Source organism: Kogia breviceps, chromosome 2 (genome assembly GCF_026419965.1).
Source record: "Kogia breviceps isolate mKogBre1 chromosome 2, mKogBre1 haplotype 1, whole genome shotgun sequence".
Lineage (NCBI taxonomy): Eukaryota > Metazoa > Chordata > Mammalia > Artiodactyla > Physeteridae > Kogia > Kogia breviceps.
Window position 1 is genome coordinate 13902742 of NC_081311.1, and position 26274 is coordinate 13929015.

A 26274-nucleotide genomic window follows, 5' to 3' on the forward strand; every position below is an offset into this window, starting at 1 on the left:
AAACCCATTACAATTAAGAAAATGGTAATAGGAACATACATATTGATAATTACCTTAAATGTGAATGGATTAAATGCTCCAACCAAAAGACACAGGCTTACTGAATGGATACAAAAACAAGACCCAGGGCTTCCCTGGTGGCGCAGTGGTTGAGAATCCGCCTGCCGATGCAGGAGACACGGGTTCGTGCCCTGGTCCGGGAAGATCCCACATGCCGCGGAGCAACTAAGCCCGTGAGCCATGGCCACCAGGCCTGCGCGTCCGGAGCCTGTGCTCCGCAACGGGAGAGACCACAACAGTGAGAGGCCCGCATACCGCAAAAAAAAAAAAAAAAAAAAAAAAAAAAAAAAAACAAGACCCATATATATGCTGTCTACAAGAGACCCACTTCAGACCTAGGGACACATACAGACTGAAAGTGAGGGGATGGAAAAAGATATTCCATGCAAATGGAAATCAAAAGAAAGCTGGAGCAGCAATACTCATATCAGATAAAATAGACTTTAAAATGAAGAATGTTACAAGAGACGAGGAAGGACACTACATAATGATCAAGGGATCAATCCAAGAAGATATAACAATTATAAATATATATGCACCCAACATAGGAGCACCTCAATACATAACACAACTGCTAACAGCTATAAAAGAGGAAATCGACAGAAACACAATAATTGGGGGGGGACTTTAACACTTCACTTACACCAATGGACAGATCATCCAAACAGAAAATTAATAAGGAAACACAAGCTTTAAATGACACGATAGGGACTTCCGTGGTGGCACAGTGGTTAAGAATCCACCTGCCAATGCAGGGGACACGGGTTCGAGCCTTGGTCCAGGAAGATCCCACATGCCGCAGAGCAGCTAAGCCCGTGAGCCATAACTGCTGAGCCTGCACTCTACAGCCCGTGAGCCACAACTACTGAGCCCACATGCCACAATTACTGAAGCCCACGCGCCTAAAGCCCATGCTCCACAACAAGAGAAGCCACCGCAATGAGAAACCCGTGCAACACAACAAAGAGTAGCCCCTGCCCACCACAACTAGGGAGATCCCATGCACAGCAACGAAGACTCAATGCAACCAAAAATAAATAAAAATAAAATTTTAAAAAATATATATATTTTTAAATGACACAATAGACCAGATAGATTTCATTGATATTTTTAGGACATTCCATCCCAAAAAAGCAGATAACACTTTCTTCTCAAGTGCGCACAGGACATTCTCCAGGATAGATCACATCTTGGGTAACAAATCAAGCCTCAGTAAATTTAAGAAAACTAAAATCATATCAAGCATCTTTTCTGACCACAATGCTATGAGATTAGAAATCAGTTACAGGGAAAAAAGTGTAAAAACCACAAACACATGGAGGCTAAACAGTACGTTACTAAATAACCAAGAGATCACTGAAGAAATCAAAGAGAAAATCAAAAAATACCTAGAGACAAATGACAATGAAAACACAATGATCCAAAACCTATGGGATGCAGCAAAAGCAGTTCTAAGAGGGAAGTTTATAGCAATACAAGCCTACCTCAAGAAACAAGAAAAATCTAAAATAATCTAACCTTACACCTAAAGGAACTAGAAAAAAAAGAACAAACAAAACCCAAGGTTAACAGAAGGAAAGAAATCATAAAGATCAGAGCAGAAATAAATGAAGTAGAAACAAAGAAAACAATAGCAAACAAAAGAAAACAAAGATCAATAAAACTAAAAGCTGGTTCTTTAAGAAGATAAACAAAATTGATAAACCATTAGCCAGACTCATCAAGAAAAAAGAGGGAGAGGACTGAAATTAATAAAATCAGAAGTGAAAAAGGGGAAGTTACAACAGACACCGCAGAAATACAAAGCATCCTAAGAGACTACTGCAAGCAACTCTATGCCAATAAAATAGACAACCTGGAAGAAATGGACGAATTCTTAGAAAGGTAACCTTCCAAGACTGAACCAGGAAGAAATAGAAAATATGAACAGACCAATCACAAGTAATGAAATTGAAACTGTGATTTAAAATCTTCCAACAAACAAAAGTCCAGGACCAGATGGCTTCACAGGTGAATTCTATGAAACATTTAGAGAAGAACTAACACCCATCCTTCTCAAACTCTTCCAAAAAATTGCAGAGGAAGGAACACTCCCAAACTCATTCTATGAGGCCACCATCACCCTGATACCAAAACCAGATAAAGATACTACAAAAAAAGAAAATTACAGACCAATATCACTGATGAATATAGATGCAAAAATCCTCAATAAAATACTAGCAAACAGAATCCAACAACACATTAAAAAGATCATACACCATGATCAAGTGGGATTTATCCCAGGGATGCAAGGATTCTTCAATATACACAAATCAATCAATGTGATACACCATATTAACAAATTGAAGAATAAAAACCATATGATCATCTCAATAGATGCAGAAAAAGATTTTGACAAAATTCAACACCGATTTATGTTAAAAACTCTCCAGAAAGTGGGCATAGAGGGAACCTACCTCAACATAATAAAGGCCATGTATGACAAACCCACAGCAAACATCATTCTCAGTGGTGAAAAACTGAAAGCATTTCCTCTAAGATCAGGAACAAGACAAGGATGTCCACTCTCGTCACTATTATTCAACATAGCTTTGGAAGTCCTAGCCACGGCAATCAGAGAAGAAAAAGAAATAAAAGGAATACAAATTGGAAAAGAAGAAGTAAAACTGTCACTGTTTGCAGATGACATGATACTATACATAGAGAATCCTAAAGAGGCCACCAGAAGACTACTAGAGCTAATCAATGAATTTGGTAAAGTTGCAGGAAACAAAATTAATGCACAGAAATCTCCTCCATTCTTATACACTAACGATGAAAAATCTGAAAGAGAAATGATGGAACACTCCCATTTACCATAACAACAAAAAGAATAAAATACCTAGGAATAAACCTTCCTAGGGAAACAAAAGACCTGTATGCAGAAAACTATAAGACACTGTTGAAAGAAATTAAAGATGATACAAACAGATGGAGAGATATACCATGTTCTTGGATTGGAAGAATCAATATTGTGAAAATGACTATACTACCCAAAGCAATCTACAGATTCAATGCAATCCCTATCAAATTACCAATGGCATCTTTTACAGAACTAGAAAAAAAAAAATCTTAAAATCTGTATGGAGACACAAAAGACCCTGAATAGCCAAAGCAGTCTTGAGGGGAAAAAAACAGAGCTGGAGGAATCAGACTTCCTGACTTCAGACTATAATACAAAGCTACAGTAATCAAGACAGCATGGTACTGGCACAAAAATAGAAATAGAGATCAATGGAACAGGATAGAAATCCCAGAGATAAGCCCATGCACCTATGGTCAACTAATCTATGACAAAGGAGGAAAGGATATACAACTGAGAAAAGACAGTCTCTTCAATAAGTGGTGCTGGAGAAACTGGACAGCTACATGTAAAAGAATGAAATTAGAACACTCCCTAACACCATACACAAAAATAAACTCAAAATGGATTAGAGACCTAAATGTAAGGCTGGACACTATAAAATTCTCAGAGGAAAACATAGGAAGAACACTCTTTGACATAAATCACAGCAAGATCTTCTTTGATCCACCTCCTAGAGTAATGGAAATGAAAACAAAAATAAACAAATGGGACCTAATGAAACTTCAAAACTTTTGCAAAGCAAAGGCAACTACAACATGATGAAAAGACAACCCTTAGAATGGGAGAATATATTTGCAAACAAATCAACAAAGAATTAATCTCCAAAATATATAAACACCTAATGCAGCTCAATATTAAAAAAACAAACAACCCAATCCAAAAATGGGCACAAGACCTAAATAGACTTTTCTCCAAAGAAGACATACAGATGGCCAAGAAGCACATGAAAAGCTGCTCAACATCACTAATTATTAGAGAAATGCAAATCAAAACTACAATGAGGTATCACCTTACACCAGTTAGAATGGGCATCATCAGAAAATCTACAAACAACAAATGCTGGAGAGGGTGTGGAGAAAAGGGAACCCTCTTGCACTGTTGGTGGGAATATAAATTGATACAACCACTATGGAGAACAGTATGGAGGTTCCTTGAAAAACTAAAAATAGAACTACCATATGACCCAGCAATCCCACTACTGGGCATATACCCAGAGAAAACCATAGTTCAAAAAAACACATGTGGGCTTCCCTGGTGGCGCAGTGGTTGAGAATCCGCCTGCCGATGCAGGGGATGAGGGTTCGTGCCCCGGTCCGGGAAGATCCCACATGCCGCGGAGTGGCTGGGCCCGAGAGCCATGGCCTCTGAGCCTGCGCGTCCAGAGCCTGTGCTCCGCAATGGGAGAGGCCACAACAGTGAGAGGCCCGCGTACTGCAAAAACAAACAAACAAACAAACACATGCACCCCAATGTTCACTGCAGCACTATTTACAATAGCCAGGTCATGGAAGCAACCTAAATGCCCATCGATAGATGAATGGACAAAGAAAATGTGGTACATATATACAATGGAATATTACTCAGCCATAAAAGCAGCGAAATTGGGTCATTTGTAGAGATGTGGATGGACCTAGAGACTGTCATACAGAGTGAAGTAAGTAAGAAAGAGAAAAACAAATATTGTATATTAATACATATATGTGGAATCTAGAAAAATGGTACAGATGAACCAGTTTGTAAGTCGGAAATAGAACACAGATGTAGAGAACAAACGTATGAACACCAAGTGGGGAAAGTGGCGGGGTGGTGGTGGTGTGATGAATTAGGAGATTGGGATTGACATGTATACACTAATATGTACAAAATAGACTGATAAGAACCTGCTGTATAAAAAAATAAATAAAATAAAATTCAAAAATTCAAAAAAAAAAGTGAATCACCAGCAGAAATTCGAAGAACCACATGTGTAGAAGGGCTTATCAAGTCATAGTTACAACTGGCCCACTTTTTATGCTTGACCAATTCAACATTCACCAACCAAATGAATGTACTCTGCAGAACATACCAGTTTGTTAAATTATTTTTCAATAGTTCTCATGATTTCAATGTAAGCAATCCATTTTAGTCATTTTTATTATAGAATTTCTATATATAATTATTGTGACATATCTGTTAATTTTTAAAGTTAATATAGTTATGTTATTGTCTGGTCATTAGGTAACTTGCCTTTCTCAACTCCAGTATATTTGGACCCCTCCCATGATACTAACTTTAAAAATAGTATTTCTTTGGAAACACGTACAGATAGGCTCTTCTTTTGAGTTCTAATTTAAAAACAATGAGACCGCAACAAAAAGTAAATGTTCTGGAGTGGAAACTTACATAGTCCATCAGTTCATGTGCAGCACAGTTGATGGCTAGATGGAGATTCGTTCCCATTTCTAGCCCCAGGTTCGCACAGATTCCTTGTATAAGGAGCAGTGGCTGCTCTATGGTGTCATAATTAATGGTTAAACAGCCAAGATGGGACATCTTGCCAGTGATCTGCTGCTTCAGGATCAAGAAAATCATGCACGTAAATATAGCACATTAAGGTTCTTGGGGTTTCCAGTGGTTGGCAGTTTGTAACCAGACACAGCTCTCCAAACACGAGGTCCTCTGATTCTCGGTTAATCCTGACCCTAGTTCCCACTCATCTCTGCATATTTTTGGGCAGATGACTGATGACTCAGTATCCGGGAATAATTTTTTAACTCCCACGGTTTTCAAATTTGACCTAGGAACACACTTTGCTCTCTTTAGTTGCCCATGTTATTATCTCTTTATTGGCTCTATCATTGTACACGAGCTCACCTGAGCCATAACCACCAGGTTGGTGACTCTACAGGCTGTCCCTGTAAATGTCTGTCCTGCCTGTCCCTAACTGCCTTCTTCCTCCAAACCTGCTCTGACCTATGTGCCATTTTCCTTTAGAAGACTATAACTGTTAAAACTTAAAATGTAACTCTCCTTCAGTAAAGGTTTTATTTTAAAAGGGATTGAAGACTTCAGCTAAAAGGATGTAGCACTGAGGATGCATTGCAGTGGAAGAAGATTTGAGGACCCAAATGACCTCAGGGGAAAGGCAGCCATATGCTTCGATTGCAAGGTCAGCCTTGATGTGCCTGCATCATAAATTGTCACTGTGCAATTTTAACGTGAGTTGAAACAGTATCACTAAGGGGTGTGTGTGTGTGTGTGTGTGTACCAGTCTCAAGAGCAAACATGAAAGTAGGTATAAATATCCCATTTTTACTGATGATAGTACTAGTTAATTATAAGAACCATCCAACATTTTTAACGTCAGTGAGGAACCTTTTATTTGGCAAAGGAATAGTTGGGGAAATTTTTGTGTGTCAGTTAAGGAGTTTCATTACGGAGTCTTCAAAACTATGAAAGCATCACTTATTTGGTGCTTACTAAATGCCAGGTACCATTCTAAACACTTTACGTAAAGTAAATACATTTACTCCTTACATCAATCCCATGAAGCAGGTACCATTATTATCCCTATTTAAGAGAGAGTTGAGTAACTTGGAACAGATTTTAATCCAGGTAGTTGAGCTAGAGTCCATGCCTCTAATTCTGGTATGGCTGCCTCTCTAGAATCTATCATCTATCCTGTTTCTAATGGTGGGGGGGCGGGGGGAGTAGTAAAGCTGATCTCAGGAAGGGCTGATCTTGGTCTAAGTTTCTCAGGATACCATCAGACAACCTGCTGGAATGAAGGGAACAGAGCTGAGATTTGCTACTTGTTCCCCAGCCCCTGCCTCTCTTGCAAGGTCCGATTCTAGTATACACACCTGTCAAGGATTTTACTTACCGCTGTTATCTGTTCACACATTTCTCTTCTCTCTCCCAAGTTTAAGGAGGAACTTCATTTTTTATCTCCACCAAGTCCTCTCCTTCCTTAACCAGTCCTTCTTGCTGACGACTCCAACACACCCTGAAGTCCCTGACATCCAGGTAGTGATTGCAGGGTTTTCAGAGCAAACGTCACATATGTGAGCAACCCTTATCCATCTGCATTATCTTCGGGGTTCTTGTTGGTTGTTCTAACTATATTGCTGAAAGTCAGGTATATAATAGGTGTATCTATCAGAGCGCCCACAGTCACCAAAGTGATGGACTGATCAAGTTCAGCTGGTCTCCTGAGGCTCTGCAGCCCATTTTAACCAGGCTTGTTTGCCTGACCCTCCTGGCAAAAATCTGAGCTCTGGCAATGGTTCATCTGAAATGGTGCCTCCGTGCTTTGGGGGGACCAGATGAAGGAATTGCTATCTTTTTGTGCCTTTTCTTTCTTTCTTTGGTAGTATTAAAATTAAAAGCCAAAACATCCTATATGCTTTTGAGCTAGTATTCAGAGAGATTCATCTTCCCCAGCACTTCACCTAGAGGGTTTCCCATGTAATCCTATTAGTCGTAAGAGCCTCTCCAAGCCCTCTGAGATTTCACTTGGCCAGACAGCTGCAAGCAGTGATGGCCTGGCAGCCTGTTGCCAGAGAGGCAGGGGCAGAATGATATTCCAGCTCTGGGGGTTGCCTGGTTTAGTCCCCTTGAAGCAGTTATCACCATGTGATTTCCATTTGTGTTAGGCCAATCCTGGAGCAAAATGACTGGGAAAGGGAAAGGGACAGGGAATATAGAAATGAACTGTCACACAGAGAAGCATGGTAAACAAATACATTTACTTACTTGACCTCTTCTGCCTCCATTATGACCTTTTTGTGTCTCTGGTTTTGGAGGTGGGGGCTGTGAGACAGAAGATAAAGACACATCACTCGGGATTTTCAGACTCGTCTGGGGCAGCAAGCAGAGCTTCAGGTCCTCTGGCCTGTCCACTGCTCTGGGGTTGAGCCAGTCACACTGCAAGTCACACACACAGACACAGACACAGACACACACACACACACACACGGATGAGGCCAGCCACTCTTTAATTTCATAAACCTCAAACTGTTTCTCAGAATCAGGCACGTGTTCCCTCTAGTTCATCCTTACATTCCGCCTCCAATCACATGTATGAGGTATGGATATACATGTTCATGCATTTCTACTTAGATAAGTAAGTAGTCACTCATCATGTCCTGACTCCTGCTGTGTGCAGGAACTCTTTTTTTACAGGAGGATGTTAAGTCCCCTCCTTGTCCTTAAGGAATAACCACACTGTGGCATTTGCTTTTAAAGGCCCAACATATTGTTTTAAATATTCTCACAGTACAAACACCTTCTCTGGCAGGATGGGTTTGACTTTTGGAAGCAGCCCATGGTCATTAAATCTGGTGAATCTGGGGTGTGTAATGTCATCTGACATTAAAAGCAAAGATAACTACCAAGGAGAAGCTTCCACAGTTCGGGGTATTGATGGCATGCTGTAACAAGGATTTAACCTGTTAAAGGATGCACTGTAATGCCCGGCATTCATTGGCTGTATAAGTTGGGGCATGTTTGTCAAGAATCAACATGGTTCACACACACTCAAGTATACGCAAGTACAGAAGTTATCCTGCATCTTTTCACTATGGAGTCAGCTGAAGTTTCTATCCCTGGTAAAAATAACATAGGAAGCAAATTGATGTGCCAGGCAGGAGAGATCCAGTGGTGAACGAGATGCATAGGCACTGCCTTGGGAGCCACGGTCTAGTGAGGCAGACACGTGCGATGCAGGTAACAACCAGGGAGGAAGGGGGTGTGATGTCGAGTGCAGAGCAAGGGGACATCCTTTGCTCCTGTAGAAGAGTCAGGCCAGGGGACTCAGAAGAAGCTGATACCTCAGGGGCATGTGGGACTGTTGAACCCTCTGGGCCCAGAGCTGAGCAAAGAGCCAAAGCCTTAAAGCAGAGATTTTCAGCCTTGGCACTCTTGATACTTTGTCTGGATAATCCTTTGCTGTGGAGGGCTGCCTCATACATCGTAGGAATGTGTAGCAGCATCCCTGATCTCAGCTTTCTAGATGCCAGGAGAGCCCCACCCTCCAAGCTGGGACAACCCAGAACGTCTCTGGGCATCATCGTCCCTTGGGCAAAATCACTCCCCATTAAGAACCACTGCCTGAATAGGACATATTGATACATTTTACTATGTCAAAATTGGAGAAGAAAAAAATCCCTATGACTGCATAAAATACAGTTAAAAGGCAGGCAGCATCATAGAGGAAAATATGTATAACACGCAGAAAGGATTGAAGCCTTTACTGTAGAAAGAATTCCTAGATATCAGTAAAAGATGAACACAAATAAAAAGGGCAAAGAAATAAAGCAACCCGTAGAGTGATTCGTGCAGAATTTTATATGGTTTTAAACACAAAACACCCTATATGTTTGTATGTGTGGTGTCTGTGGGTCTGTGTGTATAAATACAAAAGAAAGGCTAGAAGACCACACTAAATTCTTAACAGTGGTCTAGAGTCCCTCTAGAGATGGGACTGGAACCGAGGGTAGTAGTGGCTGTGGGGTTGAGGGAGGGGGAGTTAGTGCGGGGGCGGGGAGGGGGGACTAGCTCTACCAGTGTTTGAATTTTCACAGGAACACTCATGAGCTACTTGTATAATTGAAAATCAATTGTATGTTTAAAATTGTATAATGAAACATCTGGAAGTCAGGATGATTGCAGAGAGCTCAGAGGTCCCGGGCTCCCTAGTATTCTAAGCTGGACTTCTTCCACCTGCTCTGATAACCACCACCGCTGCGTACTGTTCACTGCTGTGTCCGCTCCTGCTCTGAGCACGTTGCGTATATTGAGCTCGTTTACTCCTCACAATGTATCACACCCATTTTACAGACGACAAGGCTGAGGCAGAGAGGTTATATAATTGGCGCAAGGTCACACAGCTAGTAAGGGGCAAAGCAAAATACAAGGTCAGGGTTAACTTGTCCAAGTCTGAGTCTCTGCAGGCTGGTCACCCATAAAACAGTTGTCCTCCTGAAAAGCACCCCGGAAACTGGCTCCAGACCGGTGCTTAAAGCAATTCTGATCAACTGTAGGGCTTGGGCCCCCCCCCACCCTCCCCCATCACATATTCTATGCTGGCAAGATAGCACTGGAGCTAAAGTTCCTTTATGTCGTACTGAGATTTTATCTCGGCCCCCCATCCTGCTGGGGAAGGAGCTAGTGCTTCCTAATCGTGTAGCTTAAAAGCCTCACACTAAATAAATATTGGGTCCTGGATTGGATCCTGGAACCCAGGAAGGACATTAGTGGAAAAACCAGTGAAATGCAAATAAAGTCTGGAGTTTAATGTAGCATGTTGATTTCTTAGTTTTGACGAATACGCTATGGTAATGTATCCTGTTAGCCTTGGGGGAAACTGGGTGAGGGGTATTTGGGAACTCTCTGCACTATCTCTGCAACTTCTCTATAAATGCAGTATTACTCCAAAGTAAAAGACAAGGATTGGGTCCCTCAGCCCTGCCACGTCATTGTGCATTACTCCAGTTAGAATGTGACGGAACGACCCGCTGACTCACACAGCTGCTGCTCATACTGCCTCTGTGACGTTCCCCCTCAAGGGCTGCTCAGCCAAGGGTGCTTGTTTGCCCAACACCAGGATTCTAGGCAGGCACAAGTGACTGCGCCTTAACCATTATACCAAACTGCCCCTCACTAATCCTAGGGGCCAGACCCTTTCTTTCTTTGCAAATCCAAAGGGATGATCTTAGCGTAGGGCCAGCTGCCTCAGAAATCAAGACAAGATTGTTAAGTTCCATTAGAAACTGGACCCATGGCCAACGAGGAATGTATAAGCTTGGCTCAAATGGGAAACCCAAAGAAAATTCGTGTGTTTTCCTATCTGTAACAACAATATTGATTTTGTTGCATAATGAACTATAATTTGGTTACTAGGTATATAAGCATCAGTTATTAGATACCACAGATTCTCTTTACATACCATTTCAATTGTTTTGTTAATGTGTTTCTGAATTTCCAGAAGCATGTCCACACCCTGTAAGTAGAATAACCATGATCTTCCACAACTGCAGTCTAGAATTTTAAACATAAAAACTTATACCACACATGGCTATTTCTAACCCAGAAAATCTGTAGGGTCCCTCCCTGATAATGCATCCTGGTTAGTGAATTACATATGGCCTACAAAATCAGAAGATTAAATGTTAATCTTCAACCCTCAATTTTATTTGGTTGAAAATGAATGAGAGGTTTTTCTTCCTTATTATCCTCTCTTCATTGTTCAGAACTGACTGGTTCAGTTGGTTGGATCAAATTAACCTCATTCTCTTTCATGGTCTCCTGACCAACCTTCTTGCAGTACATGTCACAGGTCATCAGGGGATTCTGCATGGCAGTGTTTGAATTAGTATAAATCCACTGTCACTTAGAAAGTAGAAAAATGTATTCTGATGATGGTGGGATCTGCATATGGAGACAGATGACGAATGGCATGCCAAATGCTCTGGTACCCAAATAGCAGATATTAACTGAAGGAAAGATCCTGGCGCCAGGATCTGAACATGATCTGACAGATGGTGAGCCAGATATAAATCCTAGTCTTCCAAAATTGATAGAAGTGGGTGATGACTATTCTCCTTAAAAAAGAATTCTTTATCATAAAGAAATTATCTTGAGATTTAAAAAAATGATTGTCACTAGCTTAGATAAAATATCAGTCAATATACTACCAGAGAGGATGGAGCTTCCTGTACTTTTCCTGTAAACATCCACTATAGGACACGAATGTTTAGTTCTCCCGAATGCCTAATGGGTAGAATAATTCATGAAGATTTAAAAAGGCATATTGACTCATTCATGCCACTGAAGAACAATGAGACACTAACAAACCTCTGAGTAGTAAAGATGTCACTTAGGATTCCTTCATTCCATATTCCATAAACATGCACTAAACCTCTCTTATGTGCCAGGCAATCTGCTAGGCCCTGCAGTTCCTACTTAACAGAAGGGCTGCTATGAAAGTGCCACCTTCCTCTTGTTGCAGCCATAGTGCATAGACTAGTGAATTAAAAAATCTCAGTTGCCCCAAAGAATATCCTTCCAGCACTATCAAGGCCTGCAGAGTCACTCACCCGTGGCTTCTCTGTGAGCCACTAGCATGAGTCACTGTTGTGATGAGCTGGAGATCCAAGGTGGTCTAAATGTGGTTCTCCTTCGTTTGAGGTCTTGTTTTCGTCCCACTTCCCTAATTTCCTAAATTTTTTTTTCTCATTTTATATTTAATTCCTTTCCCCTTGGTGTCATAAGCTTTAGGAAAATACACTAAAAACTCATTGATGATGAAGGTTTTTTTTTTTTTTTTTTTTGTAATGAGGTGGATAGACCTGGAATCTCTCATACAGAGTGAAGTAAGTCAGAAGGATAAAAACAAATACCGTATGCTAACACATATATATGGAATCTTAAAAAAAAAAAAAAAAATGTCATGAAGAGATTAGTGGTAGGATGGGAATAAAACACAGACCTACTAGAGCATGGACTTGAGGATATGGGGAGGGGGAAGGGTAAGCTGGGATGATGTGAGAGAGTGGCAGGGACATATACACACTACCAAAAGTAAATTAGATAGCTAGTGGGAAGCTGCCACATAGCACAGGGAGTTCACCTCTGTGCCTTGTGACCACCTAGAGGGGTGGGATAGGGAGGGTGGGAGGGAGGGTGACAAAAGAGGGAAGAGTTATGGGAACATATGTATATGTATAACTGATTCACTTTGTTGTAAAGGAGAAACTAACACACTATTGTAAAACAGTTATACTCAAATAAAGATGTTAAAAAAAAAAAAGATAGTTTGAGATAATGTAAGGTACTTGTTTAGCTGTTAATCGAGGATGGGGTATACAAATCACTTCTTTCATTAAATTCAGCTTGCCAGGTGATGACTTCCCACAGCTGACCACAGATACCATCAGGAGAGGGATAGTTAGCTTTGCCGGCTGATGCTGAAAAAGGGGAAAAGCAAGGGGAAATGAGAAACATGGTTCATTCATCTTGAGATACTCATGGGTCCTCGTAAAGCAATGTAACGGGCACTAACCTGGTGGTGCTTCAGCAGTGCAATGTTTACGTAGAGAGGGTTATTGCCCAGCATGGCACTGGCTTTGGCAACAGCCAGTGACACAGCTCCTATGGCCATGCTGCCACAGAGTATGGGTTCAACAGGTTCTGGGGGTATAACTGGTTTTTCCGTGAGAGTATCCTTCCTCCCTGAAGAAAAAAATATTGATAAAAGATTGCCTTCTAGAAAGTTTGACTATGATAAAAAACTATATATTTTTTTAATGCTTTACTTATAGATGTGAAGGCCCAGCATAAAGACAGGTTGAAAGCTGAGGATGGCAAGAAAATATTCACCACTTCAACCCCTGAGGAGTTTCTGTCTGACGTCACTTACTACTCCCTAATGCTCAAATAATCCTTAGCCATGGATTTTGCCTAAGAAATTTTAGAACATTCAGTATTAAATCCTTCAACAGTCATGTGGGGCAGATATTGTTATCTCACCTAAACGGGGGCTTAGGTTCAAAGACTTGCCCAATACCTAACAGGAAGTGAATAGAGAGAGGATTTGGACAGTCTTTGAATTCCAAACCCTTTGTTTTCCTATGTTCTACCATCGCTCTTCCATACCCAGCTTCGTGTTGAATATCTCATGTGAATATCTAACTACTTATCTTGCTTGCCCACCCCAAACGGATGCCCTTTTCTATGAGGACTTCCTTCCAGATCTAACCATCCACCCAGAATCCTCACCCATCTTTCACTCTCACATATTCTCAGCCACCCCATCTGATCAGGTACCACAATGTCCGTAATAAATCTCTAGTTTTCCTCCTGTCCTCTCCTTCCCCACAGCTACTGACCTGAGTCAGGCAGGTAAAACAAGTGGAATAAGATGTGTGAGCACCCAGCGTGTATTAAATGTTTAGCAAATTACTGTCCCCTCCTACTTCTTCCCTTCTTACGTTCCGAGTACTATCAGTCAGAAGAAACCACCAAATGAACACCTATTGGTGGTCTCGGCCTGTGATTCAGTAGTGGTCGGGCCCACCCTCCGGGAGAAGATTGGTCTTACAGGATTCTTCTGCCTTGGGCAACTCCTCCCCTCTCTGGGCCTCAGTATCTAAATCTATGAAATAAGAGACCTTGGCTTCACCATCTCTTTGGTCCCTACCTCTTGTGCTTTCTTTTTTTTTTTTTTTTTTTTTTTTTTTTTTTGGTATGCGGGCCGCACAGGCTCCGGACGCGCAGGCCTGGCGGCCATGGCTCACGGGCTCAGTTGCTCCGCGGCATGTGGGATCCTCCCGGACCAGGGCACGAACCCGCGTCTCCTGCATCGGCAGGCGGACTCTCAACCACTGCGCCACCAGGGAAGCCCATGTGCTTTCTTATTTAATGGAACCCACACTCATCTGATGTTTAGTTTGTTGCCAGCATTGTGCGAGGTGCTGGCAGTGCTAAGTTGAATGAGGCCTGACTCATGTCCTCCAGGAGCATGTTGTAGTTGGACAGACACACAAATCACTGTTGCAACAGCTCTAGCAGCAGCTCCAGAATTAACATACTGCAGGAGCTGAGGTTAGCCACGTGTTGGAAGGCATGGAACAAAGGGCCACGATTAACTTTAAGATTATTTGTCTTAAGATGGCAAGGTCTTCCAAAGGTAAGTTTCAGTAATAGATTACCTATGACTGAGGAAATGCTGGTTATCCATATCAAAGGATATCATTAATCTTTAAAATATGGAGTGGCTTTCTGAGGAGCTAATGGAAGTTTTGAGGAGCAGTTAAAGGTCTCCATGCCACCCTCCCCTTCCCTGCCCTGGGCATTGCCACGGTTCAGTGCACTCCGTTTGCTGAGTGTTCACCTCTGGGTAACAAATATTTTAATCTTACAAATAAAAATGGAGGCTGGGGTGGGGGAAAACCATGCCCACTTCACACAGTAGCTTTAAGCAAGGAAGTGGCATGGAGGACGGATGGTACCTGGTGGGACTCCAACCTAGGTCTGCAGCAGAGAGATTTGAACTTGGAAACGCAGTCCAAGTTTCAGCCTTTCTTCCTCCACATTTGTTACTAATTGTTCTGCAGGATGATAAACCACCGACCTTGCTTTTGTCCTTTTTTTTTGGCTGGAGGTGGAGGAGGCAGTGGTGGTGTTACAGGTGAAGGTGTAGGCACTGTGGAGTCTTCCAGGCTCTTTTCCAATTCTTTTCTCTCCTTATCTTCTTGTACTTTACTTTCAAAGAATGTCCTTAATGGTAAGAAAGTATAGCTTTACAATGAGATGTTGAGAAATATCACTCGTAATTTTGGTCATGTTTTAGTGCTGACCCCAAAATGTTTCAGTAGTTAACTCTGCTTTTTAAGCTACCTAAGAACAAATCAGCTTCAATTTCCAAGGCTAAAAATTGATGCTGTTATAAAACTATGTTCAAGAACTGAAAATCATTTTGGCCTGGAAATAAATGTTTAAAGATTTTAGGTGCTCATTTTTAAAATTATCTGAGCCCCCAGGATGCATACCAAGGACAGCACAATCGGGCCCTGAGGCTTATGAGGGTCTTAATGGCGCCTTCCTCAGAGGGCAATGCTCGCCACATTTCCCTCTATTTTATTTTTTAAAGCTTGATAATGCAATTTCAACCCATACACCTCCTGACGGACGAAGAGCAGCGAGACGGCCAACAATAAAGCGTAATAAACAAGAACTTCCAAAACTATGTTGAACTATAGTGTTAAGAGTGGGCGACGGACGGCTTAAAGATGGCGGAAGAGTAAGACGCGGAGATCACCTTCCTCCCCACAGATACGTCAGAAATACAGCTACACGTGGAACTTCTCCTATACAACACCCACCGAACGCTGGCAGAAGACCTCAGACCTCCCAAAAGGCAAGAAACTCCCCACGTACCTCGGTAGGGCAAAAGAAAAAAGAATAAACAGAGACAAAGAATAGGGACGGGACCTACACCAGTGGGAGGGAGCCGTGAAGGAGGAAAGACTCCCCCACACTAGAAGCCCCTTCGCGGGCGGAGACTGCGGGTGGCGGAGGGGGAAGCTCCGGAGCCGCGGAGGACAGCTCGGCCACAGGGTGCGGAGGGCAAAGCGGAGAGCTTCCCGCAGAGGATCGGTGCCGACCGGCACTCACCAGCCCGAGAGGCTTGTCTGCTCCCCCGCCGGCGCGGGCGGGGCCGGGAGCTGAGGCTCGGGCTTCAGTCGGATCGCAGAGAAAGGTCTGGAGTTGGCAGAGTGAAAACAGCCTGAAGGTGTTAGTGCGCCACGGCTGGCAGGGAGGGAGTCCGGTTGAAGTCCGGAGCTGCCGAAGAGGCAAGAGACCTCTTCTTCCCTCTTTGCTTCCTGGACGCGAGGAGAGGGGATTAAGAGCACCGCGTAAAGGAGCTCCAGAAACGGGCGCGAGCCGCGGCTGTCGGCACAGACAGTAGAGACGGGTGTGGGACGCTAAGGTTGCTGCTGCCACCACCAAGAGGCCTGTGTGTGAGCACAGGTCACTCTCCACACCGGCCCTCCCGGGAGCCCGTGCAGCCCGCCACTGCCGGGGTCCCGGGATCCAGGGACAGCTTCCCCGGGAGAACGCGCAGCACGCCTCGGGCCTGTGCACCGTCACGCCGGCCTCTGACGTCGCGGACTCGCCCCGCCTCCGTGCCCCTCCTTCCCCCCGGCCTGAGTGAGCCAGAGACCACGAATCAGCTGCTCCTTTAACCCCGTCCTGTTTGAGCGAAGGGCAGATGCCCTCGGACGACCTACGCACAGAGGCGGGGCCAAGTCCAAAGCTAAACCCCAGGAGCTGTGCAAACAGAGAGGAGAGGGGGAGGGCTCTCCCAGCAGCCTCAGAAGCGGCGGATTAAAGCTCCACAATTAACTTGAAGTGCCCTGCATCTGTGGAAAACCTGAATAGACAACTAATCATCCCAAGTTGAGGAGGTGGACTTTGGGAGCAAGATATACTATTATTTCCCCCCCTTTTTTTTCTTTTTGTGAGTGTGTATGTGTGTGCTGCTGTGTGAGATTTTGTCTGTATAGCTTTGCTTTCACCATTTATTCTAGGGTTAGACAGACCCGTTTTTCTGTTTTTTTTTTTTTTTAATATAAATTTTTCTTCTTAATAATTATTTTTTATTTTAATAACTATACTTTATTCTACTCTGTCTTCTCCCTTTCTTTCTTCCTTTCTTCCTTCCTTTCTTCCCTCCTTCCCTCCCTTCTTCCTTCCTTCCCCCTTTCTTTCCTCCCTTCCTTCCTCCCTTTCCTCCTCTCCACCTTCCTTCCTTCCTTTCTTGCTTTCTTCCTGCCTTCATTTCTTCCTTCCTTTCTTCCTTCCTTCCCTCCCTCCCTCCTTCCTTCCTTCCTTTTCTTTCCTTTCTATTTTTTCTCCCTTTTATTTTGAGCCGTGTGGATTAAAGGCTCTTGGTGCCCCAGCCAGGCACCAGGCCTGTGTCTCTGAGGTGGGAAAACCAACCTCAAGACATTAGTCCACAAGAGGCCTCCCAGCTCCACGTAATATCGAATGGCGAAAATCTCCCACAGATCTCCATCTCAACACCAAGACCCAGCTTCACTCAAGGACCAGCAACGAACAGTGCTGGACACCCTATTCCCAACAAAGAGCAAGACAGGTCTACAGCCCCATCCATTAGCAGAGAGGCTGCCTAAAATCATAATAAGGCTACCAACATCTCTAAACATACCACCAGACGTGGACCTGCCCACCAGAAAGACAAGATCCAGCCTCATCCACCAGAACAGAGGCACTAGACCCCCAACCAGGGAACCTACTCAACCCACTGAACCAACCTTAGCCACTGGGGACAGCCACCAAAAACAACGGGAACTACGAACCTGCAGCGTGCAAAAAGGAGACCCCAAACACAGTAAGATAAGCGAAATGAGAAGACAGAAAAACACACAACAGATGAAGGAGCAAGATGAAAAGACACCAGACCTAACAAATAAAGAGGAAATAGGCAGTCTACCTGAAAAAGAATTCAGAATAATGATAGTAAAGATGATTCAAAATCTTGGAAATAGAATAGACAAATTGCAAGAAACAGTTAACAAGGACCTAGAAGAAATAAAGAGGAAGCAAGCAACGATGAGCAACACAATAAATGAAATGAAAAATACTCTAGATGGGATCAATAGCAGAATAACTGAGGCAGAAGGACGGATAAGTGACCTGGAAGATAAAATAGTGGAAATAACTAATGCAGAGCAGAAGAAAGAAAAAAGAATGAAAAGAACTGAGGACAGTCTCAGAGACCTCTGGGACAACATTAAACGCACCAACATTCGAATTATAGGGGTCCCAGAAGAAGAAGAGAAAAAGAAAGGGACTGAGAAAATATTTGAAGAGATTATAGTTGAAAACTTCCCTAATATAGGAAAGGAAATAGTCAATCAAGTCCAGGAAGCACAGAGAGTCCCATATAGGATAAACCCAAAGAGAAACATGCCAAGACACATAATAATCAAACTGTCAAAAATTAAATACAAAGAAAACATATTAAAAGCAGCAAGGGAAAAACAACAAACAACACACAAGGGAATCCCCATAAGGTTAACAGCTAATCTTTCAGCAGAAACTCTACAAGCCAGAAGGGAGTGGCAGGACATATTTAAAGTGATGAAGGAAAAAAACCTACAACCAAGATTACCCAGCAAGGATCTCGTTCAGATTTGATGGAGAAATTAAAACCTTTACAGACAAGCAAAAGCTGAGAGAGTTCAGCACCACCAAACCAGCTCTACAACAAAGCCTAAAGGAACTTCTCTAGGCAAGAAAAACAAGACAAGGAAAAGACCTACAAGAACAACCCGAAACAATTAAGTAAATGGTAATAGGAACATACATATCGATAATTACCTTAAATGTAAATGGATTAAATGCTCCCACCAAAAGACACAGACTGGCTGAATGGATACAAAAACAAGACCCATATATATGCTGTCTACAAGAGACCCACTTCAAACCTAGGGACACATACAGACTGAAAGTAAGGGGATGGAAAAAGATATTCCATGCAAATGGAAATCAGAAGAAAGCTGAAGTAGCAATTCTCATATCAGACAAAATAGACTTTAAAATAAAGACTATTACAAGAGACAAAGAAGGACACTACATAATGATCAAGGGATCAATCCAAGAAGAAGATATAACAATTCTAAATATTTATGCACCCAACATAGGAGCACCTCAATACATAAGGCAAATACTAACAGCCTTAAAAGGGGAAATCGACAGTAACACAATTATAATGGGGGACTTTAACACCCCACTTTCACCAATGGACAGATCATCCAAAATGAAAATAAATAAGGAAACACAAGCTTTAAATGATACATTACACAAGATGGACTTAATTGATATTTATAGGACATTCCATCCAAAAACAACAGAATACACATTTTTCTCAAGTGCTCATGGAACATTCTCCAGGATCGATCATATATTGGGTCACAAATCTAGCCTTGGAAAATTTAAGAAAATTGAAATCGTATCAAGTATCTTTTCCGACCACAATGCTATGAGACTAGATATCAATTATAGGAAAAGATCTGTAAAAAATACAAACACATGGAGGCTAAACAATACACTAGTTAATAACGAAGTGATCACTGAAGAAATCAAAGAGGAAATCAAAAAATACTTAGAAACAAATGACAATGGAGACACGACGACCCAAAACCTATGGGATACAGCAAAAGCAGTTCTAAGAGGGAAGTTTATAGCAATACAATCATACCTTAAAAAACAGGAAACATCTCGAATAAACAACCTAACTTTGCACTTAAAGCAATTAGAGAAAGAAGAACAAAAAAAACCCAAATTTAGCAGAAGGAAAGAAATCATAAAGATCAGATCAGAAATAAATGAAAAAGAAGTGAAGGAAACAATAGCAAAGATCAATAAAACTAAAAGCTGGTTCTTTGAGAAGATAAATAAAATTGATAAACCATTAGCCAGACTCATCAAGAATAAAAGGGAGAAGACTCAAATCAATAGAATTAGAAATGAAAAAGGAGAAGTAACAACTGACACTGCAGAAATACAAAAGATTATTAGAGATTACTACAAGCAACTGTATGGCAATAAAATGGACAACCTGGAAGAAATGAACAAATTCTTAGAAATGCACAACCTGCCAAGACTGAACCAGGAAGAAAGAGAAAATATGAACAGACCAATCACAAGCACTGAAATTGAAACTGTGATTAAAAATCTTCCAACAAACAAAAGTCCAGGACCAGATGGCTTCACAGGCGAATTCTATCAAACATTTAGAGAAGAGCTAACACCTGTCCTTCTCAAACTCTTCCAAAAGATAGCAGAGGGAGGAACACTCCCAAACTCATTCTATGAGGCCACCATCACCCTGATACCAAAAGCAGACAAAGACGTCACAAAGAAAGAAAACTACAGGCCAATATCACTGATGAACATAGATGCAAAAATCCTCAACAAAATATTAGCAAACAGAATCCAACAGCACATTAAAAGGATCATACACCATGATCAAGTGGGGTTTATTCCAGGAATGCAAGGATTCTTCAATATACGCAAATCAATCAACGTGATACACCATATCAACAAACTGAAAGAGAAAAACCATATGATCATATCAATAGATGCAGAGAAAGCTTTTGACAAAATTCAACACTCATTTATGATAAAAACCCTGCAGAAAGTAGGCATACAGGGAACTTTCCTCAACATAATAAAGGCCATATATGACAAACCCACAGCTAGCATCATTCTCAATGGTGAAAAACTGAAACCATTTCCACTAAGATCAGGAACAAGACAAGGTTGCCCACTCTCACCACTCTTATTCAACATAGTTTTGGAAGTTCTAGCCACAGTAATCAGAGAAGAAAAAGAAATAAAAGGAATCCAAATAGGAAAAGAAGAAGTAAAGCTGTCACTGTTTGCAGATGACATGATACTATACATAGAGAATCCTAAGGATGCTACCAGAAAACTACTAGAGCTAATCAATGAATTTGGTAAAGTTGCAGGAAACAAAATTAATGCACAGAAATCTCTTGCATTCCTATACACTAATGATGAAAAATCTGAGAGGGAAATTAAGAAAACACTCCCATTTACCATTGCAACAAAAAGAATAAAATATCTAGGAATAAACCTACCTAAGGAGACAAAAGACTTGTATGCAGAAAACTATAAGACACTGATGAAAGAAATTAAAGATGATACAAATAGGTGGAGAAATATACCATGTTCTTGGATTGGAAGAATCAACATTGTGAAAATGACTCTACTACCCAAAGCAATCTACAGATTCAATGCTATCCCTATCAAAGTACCACTGGCATTTTTTACAGAACTAGAACAAAACATTTCACAATTTGTATGGAAACACAAAAGACCCCGAATAGCCAAAGCAATCTTGAGAACGAAAAATGGAGCTGGAGGAATCAGGCTCCCTGACTTCAGACTATACTACAAGGCTACAGTAATCAAGACAGTATGGTACTGGCACAAAAACAGAAATATAGATCATTGGAACAGGATAGAAAGCCCAGAGATAAACCCACACACATATGGTCACCTTATCTTTGATAAAGGAGGGAAGGATATACAGTGGAGAAAAGACAGCCTCTTCAATAAGTGGTGCTGGGAAAACTGGACAGCTGCATGTAAAAGTTTGAAATTAGAACAATCCCTAACACCACACACAAAAATAAACTCAAAATGGGTTAAAGACCTAAATGTAAGGCCAGACACTATCAAACTCTTAGAGGAAAACATAGGCAGAACACTCTACGACATAAATCACAGCAAGATCCTTTTTGACCCACCTCCTAGAGAAATGGAAATAAAAACAAAAATAAACAAATGGGACCTAATAAAACTTAAAAGCTTTTGCACAGCAAAAGATACTATAAACAAGACCAAAAGACAACCCTCAGAATGGGAGAAAATATTTGCAAATTAAGCAACTGACAAAGGATTAATATCCAAAATTTATAAGCAACTCATGCAGCTCAATAACAAAAAAACAAACAACCCAATCCAAAAATGGGCAGAAGAACTAAATAGACATTTCTCCAAAGAAGATATACAGATTGCTAACAAACACATGAAAGAATGCTCAACATCATTAATCATTAAAGAAATGCAAATCAAAACTACAATGAGATATCATCTCACACCGGTCAGATTGGCCATCATCCAAAACTCTAGAAACAATAAATGCTGGAGAGGGTGTGGAGAAAAGGGAACCCTCTTGCACTGCTGGTGGGAATGTAAGTTGATACAGCCACTATGGAGAACAGTATGGAGGTTCCTTAAAAAACTACAAATAGAACTACCATACGACCCAGCAATCCCACTACTGGGCATATACCCTGAGAAAACCATAATTCAAAAAGACTCATGTACCAAAATGTTCATTGCAGCTCTATTTACAATAGCCAGGACATGGAAGCAACCTAAGTGTCCATCAACAGATGAATGGATAAAGAAGATGTGGCACATATATACAATGGAATATTACTCAGCCATAAAAAGAAATGAAACTGAGTTATTTATAATGAGGTGGATGGACCTGGAGTCTGTCATACAGAGTGAAGTAAGTCAGAAGGAGAAAAACAAATACCGTATGCTAACACATATATATGGACTCTAAGGGGAAAAAAATGTCATGAAGAGATTAGTGGTAGGACAGGAATAAAACACAGACTTACTAGAGCATGGACTTGAGGATATGGGGAGGGGGAAGGGTGGGCTGTGATGAAGTGGGAGAGTGGCAGGGACATATATACACTACCAAATGTAAATTAGATAGCTAGTGGGAAGCTGCCACATAGCACAGGGAGATCACCTCTGTGCTCTGTGACCACCTAGAGGGGTGGGATAGGGAGGGTGGGAGAGAGGGTGATGCAAGAGGGAAGAGATATGGAAACATATGTATATGTATAACTGATTCACTTTGTTGTAAAGGAGAAACTAACACACTATTGTAAAACAGTTATACTCCAATAAAGATGTTTAAAAAAAAATTATCTGAGCCCTGTTTTTTATTTTTTAAAGTAAAAATTGAAGATATAATTTGATTAAGGGCTATTGGATTTTCTTTTTGAATAAATGACCATCACACTAAAAATGAGGCAAGAATAGACAGTGAAATATATGCAGGACTTCCTTTTCTTGCTTTTCTTTTCTTTCTTTTTTGAGGTGGGTGCCTAAAGTGAACAGTTAAGAAAACTGTTGGGAAATCTAGCTTAGGTGCATCTACGTAAAATATCAGCTCCCCGGAATAAAAAGAAGCTAAAAGCTTCCACAGACAAAATAACAAGCCAAAAAAAAAAAAAAAAAAAAAAAAGACATGGAAATCAGATTTGCATCAGATGCCAATGGGGCAGTGCCTTTAAAGTACTGAGAGAAATTGATTTCAAATGAGAATTCTATACTCAGCAAAACTGTAAACCACAAAGGGAAAGTACTGACATTCCCACACATGTAAGAACTCAAAAAATTTACATCCCAAATACCCTTTTCTCATCCTTACTTTTAAAAGTTGGAATCCAGTAATTTAAGAAAGGACGATATGGGACCCAGGAAACAGGAGAACAATGAAGGGATGTCTTATGGCATCTCTTTAGTAGGCCTAAAGAGGAACCAGTCAAGATGGGAGATTTGGGAGGGAAAACTCCAGGAAAAAAGGAATGTAACAGAATAGAAGGTATGACTGAGAGCTTGGGAAAAAATAAGGATGTGTTAATAGCGAATAACACCCTGGAAAAATGGTACAGATGAAGTGGTTTGCAGGGCAGAAATAGAGACACAGATGTAGAGAACAAATGTATGGACACCAAGGGTGGAAAGTAGCGGGGGCGGGTGGTGTGATGAATTGGGAGATTGGGATTGACATGTATACACTAATATGTATAAAACAGATAACTAATAAGAACCTGCTATATAAAAAAATAAATAAAATTCAAAAATTAAAAAAAAAAAAGATTGCCTAAAAAAAAATAGCAAATAACACACACACACAAAGGACTAAGTGGAATAGCATTGAAAAACTGTAAAACAACCAAAAACTATTCAAACAAGTTTTTTATAAGGTCATGATCCAACTCTGAGGCAAACTAAAATGCGAAGTTACGCACAATTAAGCAAGTGTTGAAGCTTAGAGAAAGAAAATCCAGTTGACCTTCTTTGGCCAAGAGGGTTGTGGCGTTGGACCCAAACAAAAGGAAAAGTAATGCTATCCCACACTTGGTTAGGCATTGAACAGTGCTCACATAGCCCTAGTAAATAGTTCCTTTTTTTTTTTCACATTTTAGAGTCAACCTATGGGCAAAGCCTGGAAGACTTGGTTGTGTCTGGAGGTCAGAACATAAGCATCACCCACTGGGCTATATAAAAAGATAAGAGAGGGCTTCCCTGGTGGCGCAGTGGTTGCGAGTCCGCCTGCCGAGGCAGGGGACATGGGTTCGTGCCCCGGTCCGGGAAGATCCCACATGTCGCGGAGCGGCTGGGCCCGTGAGCCATGGCCGCTGAGCCTGCGCGTCCGGAACCTGCGCTCCGCAACGGGAGAGGCCACAACAGTGAGAGGCCCGCGTACCGAAAAAAAAAAAAAAGGATAAGAGAGGCTCACGGACGAGGGGCGCATGTGGGGAGGGGGAAAGGAGGACGTCTGGATTCTTAATCCTTTTCCTGAGAAACTTTTCACTGAATCCTAGCAAAGCTCTATGCATACAAGAGGCCAAAAGGCCTTATGTAGCCTTACAAAGTAAAATTTTCATAACAGGGTTTTCAGAAGAGAAACAACATTTTATGCTAAATTTTGCTGCTTTAGCATATGCTTCTTAATTGACTTCCTGACTGTATCCTATAGATATGACAGAAGCATTTCATTGGCAGGTGAAATGGAAAGAAAAGAGGCACATAGTTATAATGGACACTTACATTTCAAAGTGCGAAATTTACCTGAGCACCTGATCCACCTCAGCCTGGTTGGAAGGAGCTAAGCCCTGAAGCTCCTCGGTGACGGTTTCGTTGACCCACCGAACCGCAGTGCTGACGGCATCCGACCTTTCTAATTCCTCTGCTTCAACTAGCTTGGGTAAAGCGTTCTCATGGACTTCGAAGTGAGTTGAGATCACCACAGAACATATATTCTGAAAACAATAGAAACGTGTTCTACATTTTCCCTACCTTTCACAGGAAATAGGAAATTGAATGTATCCAGCTTTTAAGGTACATGATATTTTATCACCAATTTCAAAGAGAAAATGAGAATCTATAATTTTCTTTGAGATATAGCTATTGAAACACGGTGGAACCCAACTTGAAGGAACGTTTAAACTATTACACCTTGTTAAAATACCCTTCTAAAAACCCTACACTGAACTTTTTTTTTTTTTTTTTTTTTGCGGTACGCGGGCCTCTCACTGCTGTGGCCTCTCCCGTTGCGGAGCACAGGCTCCGGACGCGCAGGCTCAGCGGCCATGGCTCACGGGCCCAGCCGCTCCGCGGCACGTGGGATCTTCCCGGACCGGGGCATGAACCCACGTCCCCTGGATTGGCAGGCGGACTCTCAACCACTGCACCACCAGGGAAGTTCAGAACTTCATTTTTATCACTACCTCTCTAAAATATAGCTAAAAGGAGACAAATTTAATCATAATTATTTTCATTTATGAAAATGAATTTTTCTTTATGTAGATTGGTCTATATATCTATAAATCTATATATAAATACATGAATCTATAACCCTATCTGCAGATTTATAGAACTCATGACATTAATAATGTCAGAGTTTTTTAAACTATTTTTGCCCCATTTCCTTTCTCCATCTTGGATCATCTTCAGGTTAGCAAGTCATGTCTGTACCAGTAGTACGTGGAATGCAATAAACCATCATGGAAGATTGTATGATTCATGCTTTGTTTTCATAATTACCTACAAATAGTGTGTGTATTTCCATACACTGAATTTCAAAACGTTAATTTTCCACAATTTAGACAATACATGCTAATAAATGCAGTGGAGCCAGGACATAGTGAAGAACACATTTAAGCTGCCTCCTACCTTGGGAAAATTTTGAACGGTGCAGTATATTTCCACTTGTAGTGTTGGAAGCCCCAGTCCATCCAGCACATTTTTCCCCACGACTTTGCATATGGTGGGAGGCTTTGCAAGTTTAGAAAAGCAGTTTGCCTTCAACACACACAAAAAAAACACAAAAATCACAATACCGCATCTAATTTATCTTTAAACGGTCATTCACATTTACTCTAGTTTCTACTAAA

The 26274-nt window shown here is 41.4% G+C and overlaps 1 protein-coding gene across 3 annotated transcripts in view; it reads right to left on the reverse strand.

Annotated features, from left to right (window-relative positions):
• ENO4 (enolase 4) overlaps positions 1-26274 on the reverse strand; it is a 38761-nt gene that overhangs the window by 8915 nt on the left and 3572 nt on the right. For 2 of the 3 annotated variants that reach the window (XM_067024576.1, XM_059051723.2), the window contains 8 exons: positions 26054-26182; positions 24950-25140; positions 15078-15223; positions 13008-13177; positions 12781-12912; positions 10893-10946; positions 7700-7756; positions 5348-5515 (listed from right to left, as the gene is read on the reverse strand). In XM_067024576.1, coding sequence (XP_066880677.1) covers positions 5348-5515; positions 7700-7756; positions 10893-10946; positions 12781-12912; positions 13008-13177; positions 15078-15223; positions 24950-25140; positions 26054-26182 — 1047 coding nt within the window. The remainder of the gene's footprint in view (positions 1-5347; positions 5516-7699; positions 7757-10892; positions 10947-12780; positions 12913-13007; positions 13178-15077; positions 15224-24949; positions 25141-26053; positions 26183-26274) is intronic. The other variant, XM_067024577.1, reaches the window with a different exon arrangement.